At 33.9% G+C, this 13949-nt stretch overlaps 3 protein-coding genes across 5 annotated transcripts; all 3 read right to left on the reverse strand.

The window, feature by feature from the left end:
- Positions 1-3384: 3384 nt before the first annotated feature.
- Positions 3385-5627, reverse strand: LOC145952041 (uncharacterized). The gene is made up of 5 exons (XM_083064260.1): positions 5551-5627; positions 4982-5135; positions 4385-4825; positions 3542-3739; positions 3385-3441 (listed from the first exon to the last, which is right to left on the reverse strand). Exons 1-5 carry the CDS (start codon positions 5625-5627, stop codon positions 3385-3387), a joined length of 927 nt encoding a protein of 308 aa, XP_082920386.1.
- A 1436-nt stretch (positions 5628-7063) lies between these two features.
- LOC145952042 (uncharacterized) lies at positions 7064-9160 on the reverse strand. The gene is made up of 3 exons (XM_083064261.1): positions 9089-9160; positions 8902-9003; positions 7064-8252 (listed from the first exon to the last, which is right to left on the reverse strand). Exons 1-3 carry the CDS (start codon positions 9158-9160, stop codon positions 8013-8015), a joined length of 414 nt encoding a protein of 137 aa, XP_082920387.1. The 3' UTR covers positions 7064-8012.
- Positions 9142-10582, reverse strand: LOC145951731 (myosin-8-like). Of its 3 annotated transcripts, none has more exons than XM_083063648.1 (5): positions 10369-10582; positions 10140-10275; positions 9910-10052; positions 9684-9830; positions 9142-9569 (listed from the first exon to the last, which is right to left on the reverse strand). In XM_083063648.1, exons 2-5 carry the CDS (start codon positions 10245-10247, stop codon positions 9413-9415), a joined length of 555 nt encoding a protein of 184 aa, XP_082919774.1. In that variant the 5' UTR covers positions 10248-10275; positions 10369-10582; the 3' UTR covers positions 9142-9412. The 3 variants fall into 3 exon arrangements, with proteins under 3 accessions (XP_082919774.1, XP_082919773.1, XP_082919772.1); XM_083063647.1 differs by having other exon boundaries at positions 10373-10581; XM_083063646.1 differs by having other exon boundaries at positions 10140-10582.
- Positions 10583-13949: the final 3367 nt, after the last annotated feature.

Here is a 13949-nt window from a genome sequence, read left to right on the forward strand (position 1 = left end):
TTTAAGAGTTGGATTTGATTGAAGAATTTAGAGGCTTATGCTTGGTGTGTGAGATTATCCTTAGGAGCATTGAATTGATTATGTTGAAAGTGACTAGTGAATTAATGGATGAGATTAGAGAAGCCTAGGAATCAAATCCTTTCTTAGAGAACCAAGTGGAGAAGATTGGTAGAAGTATAGATAACCATTTCTGAGTAGAAATCGACGTTGTTTTGAGGTGCAAGAACAAAACTTGGGTGCTTAGTAATCCTGAATTAAGGAAGATGATCGTAGAGGAAGGAGAAGAGTACTTTTAATATTCATTTAAGAGCTACTAAGATGTATCAGAGTGGCGCAGCGGAAGCGTAGTGGCCTTAGGTGGAGAGAGGAATAGGGTAATTTGTGAACTCGTGTTTAGTATGCTCAAAGTCTTTAGGAATTTTGTAGCCTTTAGACGTCTCATTTTGGAAGCACATGGTGTGTAGATAGACCTTAGTTATAGATTTGTCTGAGAGGCTTAAGAAATTGATTCTTTTTGGGTTATAGTGGAAAGACTCACCAAGTTTGCTTGTCTTACCCTTGTTGATAATAGACATTCCTTGGTGAAATTGATAGAGTTGTACATCTATAAGATAGTGAGGTTGCATAGGAATTAGAAAGTAAGAAGCGAGGAGTCTACCATTGCAAAAATTTCGGGGACGAAATTTCATAAAAGAGGGGAGTATTGTAATAGCCCAAATTTTCGCTGGGCCAAGGGCCCAATTCGTTGCCCGAACAGGCCATTTCAAAAGTGAAACGGGCCGTTCCGGAATAAGGAAGTGCTTAGAAAATGAAGTGGGAGAACGGGTCGTTCCAATTGGAGAACGGGCCGTTCTGGTTTGGAGAACGGGCCGTTCTGGAGGGAGAACGGGTCATTCCGGATAGAGAACGGGCCGTTCTGCTAGGTTTGAGAATGGGTCGTTCCGGTTTTAGAACGGGCCGTTCCAGTTGGGAAATTTGCGTAGGTTTGAAGGGTCCAGAACAGGCGTTCCACTTTTGGAACGGGCCGTTCCGGTAGGTGAGCCTGAAATCCTATAAATAGCGCCCTTACCTCTCCTTTTCACACATCTCTCACTCTCTCTTCTTATTCTCTGTTGTTCTCTCTTCTTTTCCTCTTCTTCTCTCTAAAGACCAAGGGGCATTTAGAGGAGGAGACCAAGAGATTCCTGTTTTAGTTCAACTGTTGTTTATCCAGGTACGAGGGAAAAGGGGATTATTTATATGTAGAGTTACATGAGGGAATTGGGCAGAGGAAGAGCCCTTAAGATTATGGGTAATTTTATAATTATTTCTGTTTGGAGAATTATTGATTTTATGTGATTCTGTATGAAATTAGGATTATGAATATATATTTTATTTGTAAAAATGATGCTCTGGGGGAGAGAACAAAATTATAGAAAAGTGCCTGTAAGTTAGGTTTTGAAAAAATTGGAGTATTTCTGTTTGAGAAATTGATGATCCCATTAGATTTTGTATGTGTTGAGGATTAGAAATATATAATTAATTTGTAAGAATGATGATCTGAGAGGGAGAACGAAACTGTAGAAAAGTGCCTGTGAGCTAGGTTTTGGAACAATTGGGGGTTTTACCGTTATGTTGAAATTATATTAAATTGGTAATTTCGTTGAGTATTATATTAATTTATGAATATTATGGTTATATTATTTGATAAAAATTGATGATTTAGATGTGAATTACTTGATATGTATGAAACCCGTTATTTTGGACCTATTTGATGTGTGTATGGAATTGAGCTATGAGATGAGATGTTGTATGGATGTGATTATGATTGTGGTTCCTCACATCAATGACCAGGGATGGCATGGCCCCTGGGTAAGTGATGCTACAGGGAGGGCATGACCCTGGCATGGTGTGGGATGAGTGAGACAATTGACACGTATCACTTATGTCAAATATGGCAACCCTGGCATAGGGTTAATTGCAAGAGAATGTGTGGATTGTGAGGTGATTGTGGTTCCTCACATCAATGACCAGGGATGGCACGGCCCCTGGGTAAGTGATGCTACAGGGAGGGCATGACCCTGGCGTGGTGTGAGATGAGTGAGGCAATTAACCCGTATCACTTATGTCAGTTGTGGCGTGGCCTTGACATAGTGTTAATTGTAAGATTTGTGTGGATTATGATGGATTGATGTAATTGAGATGTGAAGATGATGAATGATTGATAAATTATGATATATATATAAATACTTGTGAATATTTCATTAAATAATGAGTTATGATTATGTTGTGTTTTTCCTTATGTGCTTTCCATATAGATGTTTTCTTTTCCCACCGTATAATTTGTGGATGTTTTAGGTGAGGAAGATCCGGCTTTGAGTGGCATCTAGAATGTCAACAGTTAATTTATGGGTATGCTCTGATATTGTGACATCGGGGCAGAGGATTTCTAGGACATGAATTGTATTTGTATATGGAATTGAACCTATTATTTTGAAAATATTTTGTAACTTCTTATGTTTTATTTTCCAACTTTCATTTTCAGACTATTTTAGATATTGAAGAATGTTTCTAAAGATTTTTATGTGAACCCTTTTACCTATGTGGAAAAATTTATTTCCTTAGTTTATTTATATTATTACAATATATGTGTTGGGGTAGTATGGGTGTCACAGATATAACCTATTAAAATATTATGACAACTGTTTAGCCAATTTTTTTTGTTTAATGTATAACCAGATAAAAATAAAAAATTTTAAATACAAGAATTTTAAATTATTTTAGCAAACAAAAAATTTAACACATTTATAAGTAAAATGTCATTTTAAAATTGAAATTTTATTTAAATTTTTATTTTATTTTTGTAAAGCCATAAAATTGATAGTAAGATTTGCTGTAACAAATATTAAGAGACTTGTTCATATTAGTAAAATTAGTTGGCAATAATGTCAAAATTATTTTTCATGTTAAATTAAATAAAGTAAATAAAATAATTATTTTATTTAAATAATATAACTTATAAATGAAAATTTTATTTATTTATTTTTAAATGATAGAAATTTAAATTTTTTATTCAAATATAAAATTTTTAAAAAGAAGAAATTTGATTATTTTTATCAAAATTGGAAATTTTAGAAATGAAGAAATTTAATTGTTTATCCAAACATAAAATTTTGAAAATGAAGGATTCGTTCAAACAATAACTTTTTAAAAAAGTAAAAATTACAATTAAAGTAATTGAATTTCTAAAATTTTAAAATTGCCTAGAATTATAAAATTTTCTATCTAAACATAACCTACGAGAAAACAACATTTAAGCTTAAATACGTTCTTAGTCATTGTAAAATAAATAAATTTTGATTTTGCTCATTTTATTCAACTGGGAAGGATTGTTGAGGAAAGGCTTCAGATGGTGCCCATTTTCTTTGAAGCTATTGTTTGTGGATTCACGTTTGATCTCAACTGTACCATAAGGAAAAATGTTAGTAACAACAAAAGGTCCAATCCACTTAGAACGTAACTTACCACCCATGAGACCAAGCCTTGAATTATATAATAAAACTTTTCGCCCAACCGTGACGTCGTTCCTAGCTATCAAGCTATCATGGAACTTCTTAGTTTTCTCCTTGTAGAACTTAGAACTCTCATAAGCTTCCAGGCGAATCTCATTAAGCTCACTCAGTTGCAACTTTCTTTCCTCTCCAGCCTGATCAATAGAGAAGTTACAGGTCTTCACAGCCCAGTAGGCTCGGTGCTCTATCTACATAGGAGATAACATGCATTTCCAAAGACAACTTGGTAAGGAGACATCCCTATGGGTGCATTGTAAGAAGTCCTATACGCCCAGAGAGCATACTCCAGCCTGCTACTCCAATCTTTCCTGTTGGGCTGCACAATCTTCTCCAAGATCCTTTTGATCTCCTTGTTTGAAATCTCGGCCTGCCCATTAGTTTGGGGGTGGTAGGGTGTAGAGATTCTATGAACAACCCCTTACTTCTTGAGCAAGGCCTACATGGATCTGTTACAAAAATGGGTGCCTTGATCACTAACAATAGCTCTGGGTACTCCAAACCTGCAAAATATGTTAGATTAGACAAAATCCACAACAACCCGAGCATCATTAGTTCTGGTGGCTTTGGCCTCCACCCATTTTGAAACATAATCAACAACTAGGAGAATATATGAAAAACAAAAAGAAACAGGAAAAAGACCCATGAAATCTATACCCTAGACATGAAAGACCTCACAGAACAACATGGGTTGTTGAGGCATCTGCTTCTCCAAGAAAAGGCTCCTCCTACTCTTTGACACTGCTCACAAGTGCTATGAAACTTCCACGCATCTCTGAAGATGGTGGGCCAAAAAAAACCACAGTCAAGCACCTTGCGAGCTATCCTCTGAAAACCAAGATGACCACCAGGTGCAGAAGAGTGACAGAAGTGCAGGACCGAATCAATCTCATGGTCTTGAATGCATCCTTGATTAACTGATCACTACATAACTTCAACAAATAGGGGTCATCCCAAAAATAATGTTTAGCATCGCTCTTAAGTTTATCAATTTGAGCTCTAGATGCTAAAGGAGGAAAAACAGAAGCAACTAAATAATTCACAATGTTTGCAAACCAAGGGGTGGGGGAAGGAATATAAATATTTAACAAGTGTTCATCAGGGAAATCATCATGAATGGGCAAAATCTTCTCATCCTCAGCTCTCTCAATCCTGTTGAGATGGTATGCCACCAAGTTCTGTGCTCCGCTCCTGTCACGGATGTCTAAGTCAAACTCTTGAAGCCAAAGCATCCGTCTGATTAGCCTAAGCTTTGAATCAGCCTTCTTCAACAGGTACTTTAGAGCTGCATGATCTGTAAAAATAATAACACGAGAACCAAGCAAATATGACCGAAATTTATCAAGTGCAAAAACAATAGCTAAAAGTTTTTTTTTCGTGGTCGTGTAATTTGCTTAAGCAACATCTAATATCTTGGAAGCATAATATATAACCTTGGGCAATTTATCAACCCTCTGTGCTAAGACAACCCCTAGTGCATAATTTGAAGTATCGCATATCAGCTCAAAGGAAACTGTCCAGTCTGGTGCCTGAATGATAGGAGTGGTGGTCAAGGCTATCTTGAGGTAGTCAAACGCCTCCTTACACCTGTCATCAAAATTAAACTCAATATCCTTCTGCAACAAGCTGGATAGTGAAAGGGCTTTCTTGCTAAAGTCCTTAATGAAGCGCTTGTAGAAACCTACATGGCCAAGAAAAGATCGCACCTCTCGCACACAAGGGGGGTAAGGCAATTGTGCAATTATAGATATTTTTTCAGGGTCTACCTCAATGCCTCTACTAGAAATGATATGCCCTAAAACTATACCCTACTCTACCATGAAATGACATTTCTCAAATTTAAGAACAAGGTTAGTCTCAATGCATCTATTCAGAACTTGATCCAAACTATCCAAATATGCATCAAAAGAGGATCCATAAATAGTAAAATCATTCATAAACACCTCTATGCAATTTTCAAGAAAATCACTAAAAATACTAGGCATGCACCGCTGGAATGTGCCAGGGGCCAAATCCAGAACTCAAAAGAACTTTCAAGGGTAGGTCAAAGTCCAGCAGGATTAGAACAGAGATGGACATTAGAGAACAACATAATTGTGTAAAAAAATTGTTTCTATTGTCACACCCCTGGTCAAACTAGGAAGACATATCCAAATATTGGTTATGAAAATATTGGTTATGAATTCAGTTTCCACCACTATTGATCTTTATTGTTGTAATGAATTTTAATAAATTTATTTAGTTGTATTTATAATGCTAATATTCAATAAAATTTAATCACTTGATGGTAGTCTCTGAGTTTTGGTATTTGATAAGTGAAAATAAAAAAAATGGTCTGAATCTATAGGCCAGAATGGCCCGTTCCAGATTCAAAACGGTTCGTTCTAGTTCCACTTTTTATGTGCTAATTTTGAATTTGGAACGACCCGTTCTGATCCATTCGCCATGTGTTATTTTTAATCTGGAACGGTCCGTTCTGGACGTCAACGGTAAATCGTGCTAGTAGAGGAAATAAATTTGAATAGTTGTTATTTAGGTAAATTTCTTTTAAAATAGTATTATTTGAGTAAAAAACTCTATATATGACAAGTAATAATAAGTTTCTAAAAGACTGTTATAATATATTATTAAATATAAATTAAAATATTATATATTATTAATTTACATATTTACCCTCATATCTTCCCGATCAATCTTCACCACCAGAGTTAGCAGCACGTGGGAATCGAGGCTAATAATAGCGTGAAGATTGTTTATTAAAGAAAATATATAAGATTCTTTACTAAGATTGTCTAACAAAGAAAAAAATAGATGAGAAATAAAATAGAAGCTTATTTTTTATTAATAATTTTATTTTTAAATAATATTTAAAATTATTTTATTAGAAGTTTAATATTTTATAAATAGTTATTCAGAAATAATAAATAGGAATTATTTTTATTATTATTATATTTTTTTATTTATTTTATTATTATTATTGGGTTTTCTTTTTATAAATGGTTTTATCTGAAAATAAATAAAAATAATAATTATTATATTTATTTTTATTAAGAGTTTAATTATTTATAAATAAATTTATTTAAAAATAAATTATTTTCATTTTTTATATATATATATATATATATATATATATATATATTACTTTTAAATAATTCATCTTAAACTTCTTCAAGTTCAATGGTAGTTACAAGCTTTAAGCTAAAGAGATGTAGTAATATATTTTTGGATGAGTCTAAGTCTTTGTTTGGTGAAGAGGAAAAAGTGAGGGAGAAGAAAAGAATAGAAGCGTGAAGAAATATAGGAAAATAAATAAGAAATAAAGTAAAAATTAAGATTGTTTAAAAAATAGATTAGAAATAGGATAGTGATTTATTTTTTATTAATAATTTTATTTTTAAATAATATTTAAAAAAATAATAGAATTTTAACTTTTTATAAATGATTTTATTCAAAAGTAATAAATATGAATTATTCTTGTTGTTATTATTATTATTATTATTATATTTATTTATTTATTATTACTATTGGGATTTATTTTTATAAATTATTTTATCTAAAAATAATAAATAAAAAAATATTATTATATTTAGTTATTATTAAGAGTTTATAAAAACTAAACTTCTCCACATTTCTCCTTATTTAAGAAGGAAAGTATTTTTGTGGGTCCCACTCAAATTTTTAAAATTTCTTCTATTTTTTTTTATCAAACACCTTATCATGCTTCACTTACACTACTTCTCCTAAGGTGAAGTACTTGTTAAGTGGTCTATGGATGAATCATCAAAATTTATTATTATATATAATAATATAAAATTGAGGATTAAGATTGATGACTTGTTATCGGTTAATTATTCAGTTTTTGTTTACAAGCTTATGACCTTCATGCTTCAATGTTGCATATCACCCTAGCACCCACCTCAACATTGTTCATTAGCAAGAATCATAAATGAAATTTCGAGGAAGACTCGATATGTAATTGAAGAAGGTGAAAAAGCTTTAAATTTATTAGTTATTATGTTGGAAAAAAGAAAAACAATGTGTTTTAGAGGTTGGTCATTGAATGGTGTTCCTCACTACTACAAAAGCACTGTTCTACATCGGTTCTGAAAGGTAATCTACATCGGTTATAAAATCGATGTAGAATAGAGAGATGTAGATTTGCGTTTAAATCTACATCGGTTGTGAGAAAACCGATGTAGATTTGCGTTCAAATCTACATCGGTTATCAGAAAAACCGATGTAGATTTGCATTCAAATCTACATCGGTTCTACCTTAAACCGATGTAGATTGCATATAAAAAAAAAAAAAATCTTTGCAATTGCATAACCATAAGCTTTGCAATTGTTTGGAACGCCAAAAAAAAAAGTTGAACTCAAGTGCTTACAGACATTAAATATAAATCAATAAATGTATATCATTAAAGAAACAAACCAAAAATAAGTATCAAAACACAAGTGGATATTCTAACTAGTCAAATCCAAGAGTGCAACAAATATAAGTGTGGCCACTAAAACCTCAGCAAACAATTTTTTTTTTCCGAATAAAGTTGTTTTTGTAAAGAAAATGAAAAAAACTGAAACAAACTTTTCAACTCCATCCCCCACAACACGATTCACACCAGAAACAGAATGCACACCAGAATTCAAAGATATTCCATCTCCAACTGGAAGACCACCCCGTGATCTAGTAAATGCATTTTGGCCCTGCATCCAGTCCAAATAGCAAATAAATAAGAATCAAGAATAAAACAAAAATTTTCTTGCAATATAAATTTCAAGTAAAATTAAATGAAAATCACAACCAAAGAGTATTCATCCACTAAAGAATCATTCATCTCTTGGTAAATATCAACCAACAATCAAGATTTCTTCATTAAATGACCCTGAAGTTTTTATTTTTTAGTGAACATAAAAATTGCGCCATTGATGAAGATTATAAGATCTCACGTAGGCAAAGTGTTCTTACTTCTTAGCAAACTATTAACTAAACCAAAAACATTTTTCAATAATGTTAACTATTGGCTTGCTGAAGCGTTTGTTGTCTTTAAATGTTTGATATAGCTTTTCAGCAAATGTTTCATGCGTTGATCTTGGAAACATGCTACAAAGAATAAGCAGGACAATCTTACAATCTCAAAGGCTATGCATATGCACACGTCACTACATAATGCATATATATAGATGTATATTTAAAGAAAAATGACCAAGATTAGCCATGCTACATTTTGTCAAAAAATCTAGGTATTTGTAAAAATAATAGAATAATCACTATTCATAACCGATTAACTTACTCCAAGTTTTTATTTGATGGGAGGTTTTAAGAAAGAAAACAAGCATCATGAAAATGTTATACCTTCTCTATGAGATCAAGAACATCTTGATTATCAACGAACTCGATATAACTCCAATCAATCTCTTCCTTTGTATATTCCTCTTGCTCCATTTTGAAGACATGCTGCATAATAAAATGTTAACTGAGTCAACAGAAATTGTTTACAAGATATTGAATTCCAAGAAGACAGAAAATAAAAGAATCAAACCTGGTTGAAATGTTGCTGTAATTTCTCATTTGTCAAATTGATACATAATTGCTCAAAGCTGTGCAGGACCATTTAACCATTACAGAGAACAGTTCAAAATATTAGTAACATAGGCACAGAAAAAGGTCAATCCAAGAAATTACACTATAGTCATTAATTACAAAGCATTTTTGGCTAAAAAGTTTTTGTTGCACCATTTATCCTGGGTATCCATCAAGCAAAGCAAAAACTATGGACAATATTAACTAATGCATAAAATAAAAATTTTACATCTTTATCAACTTTTATTTCATAATTCAGACACAAAGCATATAAGTTCCTTGATTAATAATCCCACTTCATATAAACAGCAGGAAAGCAAAGGGTACTGGCTAAGCACCTGTTTGTCTTGAAACTCTCAAATCCATATATATCTAGAACCCCGATCAAGTTATTTGAATCTGGATCTTGCCCAATAGAGTTGTTAATCTTGTCCACAATCCTGGATCAACAGATGTTCGCATCAATTGAATAACAGAAACTCATACATACTAAAATAAGCTTTCATAAGGATATATAAAATTATTTATATTTTCATAAACACCACAGAAATTACCAGTCAAAAAGCCTTGAATAAACTATTTTAGCCAATGCATCTCTACTGAGAGCTGCAGAAGTTGGATCAAGCGATTTTGTTATGGTGTCACCACGAGTCACCATAACACGTTTGCAGAAAGAGGCTTCAAGGGACTTCTCATCACACCTACCATAAACAAATAAATAAGTAACCATATACATACTAGATTTGAAGATTAAACTTCCAGAGAAACAACATCACTTACATCAAAAGCTCAGCTGCGACTTTTAGGTGGTAATGGGAATTTTCATCCTTGGGCTGAGAGGAATCCAGTTCCTCTTCCCCACCTTTAACAAATTCAATGTTTCCTAAATGAAGCACTGCTGCTACTATTCGAAATATAGCATCCTGAGAAGAGGGATGGCAAAATTTTCTAATGAAAACAATAAAAAGAGAAAGAAAACACTCTCCAACAGGGATGTTACTGAGTGGCACCTGCTCATCAGAGCTGATCCCAACAACCTCCATAGCTCTTTTAGTAGCAATGTACTCTTTAGAATCATCCAACCCATCCAGGGGGACGCTTGTTTGCACTCCTAGCATGCAGCTCAAACACAGTGGGCGTGACAACCTACTTACACCAAAAACCAAATTAAAAAAAAAATACAAACCCATAATCTGAGACTCTAAAAACACAAAAAAAAGTAACCTATCCTCAACTTACTTACTTCAACCCCCTTACAAATCTCACAAAAGCAAAAAACCCCAGAGTCACGAATCACTCCTTGAAGCGCTGATTCTCCAGGCTTCCGTGCCTACAAAAATCCTCAAACACATGAAACTCACATATCAAGCAGAAACTCCCAATTCAAATCTAAAACCAAGACAATCAAAAGAACCAAACAAACAATACCTTCGTCCCCTTCTTGTACCTCATTGGCAATCCCTCAAGAATCCCCGTAGCAAGAAGTTCCTTCAATTTCCTCGCTCATGGCGGCATCCTCGGGGGGCTTGGTCTCCTCGGCCTTCCTGGAGCGCTTACGGGCTGAAGCGGTGGGTCAAGATGGTTCTTGCTGGCCCGCGTCTGGCCCAAGGAGACAGCGTAGATCTCGGACTGGGCCTTCATGGCATAGGCAAACTCACGCTTGAGGCCAGAGCGAACCCTAGAGAGCAAGACGAACTCGTCAGAATCAGTGCCTTTGGCCATTGATTTCAAGAAATCACGGAAGGTTAGAGAAGGAAGGGTCGAGGGTTAGGGTTTGCGGAGGCGCTAAAGATGGGTTTGGTCGAAGACGAGAGAAAGGAAAAAGTGTTGAGAGGCGCCAAAGTCACTATTGCTCATCCCTTCTACATCGGTTAAAAGGAAACCGATGTAGAATACTTCATATTTACATCGGTTTTAGGAACAACCGATGTAAATATGCTCATATTTTGTATTTATTTACAAGATTGCCACCGCATATATTTTTTACATTGGTTTTTGGTGAACCAATGTAAATATGGCGATGTAAAATGCGCTTTTTGTAGTAGTGCCTCCATAGACTTGCATGCAAAAAATAGGATTGAAAATCTTGGTTCGCTTTTATCAATATAAGGCAACTAACGGTAGGGATTCATAGCAAGAAGAAAAAGAATTAATATAAATTTAAATTAAAACAATTTTAAAAAATAAAATATCAAAAAAAATTATCCAATTAAAGACCTACTACTACTGTTAAGGCGATAACTTTGAAGCCTCATTTGTGACTACTCACCTTACTACTTCACTGTAGAAGTTTCCTATATTTTTAACCTTTGAAGGTATATTTCTCATGAGAGATTCTAGCATGGAGTAATGTGCATGTGCCTCCTCCATGAGGTAGTAACTTTTGTAACTTTAAAGCGGTGCATTAAAACAAGTTCCTGGAGCATAACAATTTATAATAAAATTGAAGAGAATTTTTAACATAATTAAGCAAAATGTTAATTTACAATACTATTTTCGACCCCTTTTCTCATTCTTTTTGTACAGATAGTTTATAAAACTCAAATAAGTTGTTTCTCCTTTGATTGTTGTCTGATACTCATACATTATTTAGAGTTGGAAAAATGTATTTTAGTCAGAGTTAGAAAAGAGTAGGTTGAACTACTTTGTTTGAATAAAAATTGTAGTGACATTTAGGACTTGATGTTTGCTATCTTAAAACAACAAATGTTTTCAATGCTTGTATTCGTAAAACTAAATTTTCTATATGTAAGGTCTTGTCTGAAGGATTTCTTAGACTCCATGTATTTTAAGTACACATTATTAAAGTTAGATACTAACTTCACTTTTTTTGAATTGACAAGTAATTGTGTAATTTCAAGAATTAATGTGATTTGTTATAGTTGAGTAACATATACTTTATCTCCTCTTGTTATATATATGTTGAGTATAGTGACACAGGAGGTAGTGTTGGCTTGGCTTCAAAGTCAATAACAAGAATGATCTTTGAAGGCACATGGTCTACTCCAGAGCACAAGACTATGTTAGGATTTTTACCAGGGTGTTATTGGTACCTAACCGAGTACATGTGAGGAATTTTTTTCTCAATTGGCATGATAAGCAATTTTTTTTCTTTGATTTTCTTTTCTCTTGTGGAAGTGAGAACTAGGGAAAATTTTTTTGTGTCCAATCATGTCTTGATTGAAATTCATTAATAGTGAGTTTGGATTTAAGATTTTAAGAGGGAAAGTAATTTAAAAGGTAATCTAAAATTATTGTTCGATAAATACTTTGTTTAGAAAATTTTTCCCCCAAAAATTAAAATTTATAGGTGTAACACCCTGAATTTGCTACTTGATTATTAATTATTTTTATATAGTTATTTTTGTTAATTAAAGGGGTATTATAGAGGTTTGTATTAATTTAAAATTATTTACGAAAATTTTTATAAAAATTCTATTTTTTTACCCTGGAACGGGCTGTTCCAAAAAGTAGAACGGGTCGTTCCAAACGAAGAAAATAAGTTATTTTTGTAGCAGCGGAACGGGCCGTTCCAAAGAAGAAAAAATGCCTCTGTGGGTTTTTCCAGAATGGACCGTTCCTAAAGGGAAACGGGCCGTTCCGAAATTCTAAAATTTTCTAAAGACCTTAGTTGGGAACGGGCCGTTCCAACTATGGTCAATCAGTGTTAACATGAACTTCAGAACGGGCCGTTCTGCTTTTTGAAACGGCCCGTTCCGATTTTGGAACGGGCCGTTCCAGTTGAAAAATTTGCACAGATTCGAAGGATCCGGAATGGGCTGTTCCGAATTCAATATGGGTCGTTCCAGGTACACCAGTTTGCCTATAAATAGGAGGTTGAGGGGCGAAAAATTTTATACTGAGTGAGAAGGTGAAATCTTAGAGAGAGAAAGAGGAGAGAGAGAGAGAAAGAAAGAAAGAAAGAAAGAGAGGGAAGGAAAGAGGGAATCCAGAGGAGGAGGCCTTGCCCAAGTTTCAACTCCGCTTGTCCAGGTAAGGGGGGAGTGAGAAACCTCGCTCAGGGGTGTGGGGATAATTGTTGGATAGTTTGTTTGTTGGATTGGCCCTCAATCCCTTGCCGTTGTTATGTTTGGTCTACTTTATTCCTTATTACTTTGTTCTTGTTACTTTTACTTTGTTCTTGTTACTCTGTTTCTTGTTACTTTGTTTCTTGTTACTTTGTTCCTTGAAAGTAATAAATAAATATGGACTTAATGCTAAAATAAATAAGTTTTATTATGAATGATAATTTTCTCTATAGATACCTATGCGAACCTTATGAGGAGTATTTATGACATGACCTTGTGAAATATGGACAAATGACATGAGACCTAAGAATGGACTATTGAGACAAACTATGATTATGAGACTATGATAAATAATGACATGATGTACTAAACGAAATTATGTAATAAGTTAAATGTTGAGTCAATGAGATTATAAATGTATGACATGCATCATATGCATATATTACTCCAGGTGTGCCGCTGAGGCCGCATATCCACGACTAACAAGGTGTACCTTATGGTCACCCACGACTAACAAGGTGTACTTTATGGTCACCCACGACTAACAAGGTGTACCTTAGGGTCACCCACGATGTAACATGCTAACAAGGTGTACCTTAGGGTCACCAGTGATGATATGTGAAACTTCTTTATGGCGCCACATGCATGCATTTATGAGTCGAGTCCATGACATCATAGCATGATAAATGAATATATATGTGATATTGATTATTTATGTATGTTATTTACATGTGACTTATATTTGTTGTGTGTGTGTGGGCTATTTAACCTTTATTTCTGCACCTAAAACTG

The sequence above is a fragment of the Cajanus cajan genome, chromosome 9 (genome assembly GCF_000230855.2).
Source record: "Cajanus cajan strain Asha chromosome 9, NIPB_CcT2T_4, whole genome shotgun sequence".
In the NCBI taxonomy this organism is placed as follows: Eukaryota; Viridiplantae; Streptophyta; class Magnoliopsida; order Fabales; family Fabaceae; genus Cajanus; species Cajanus cajan.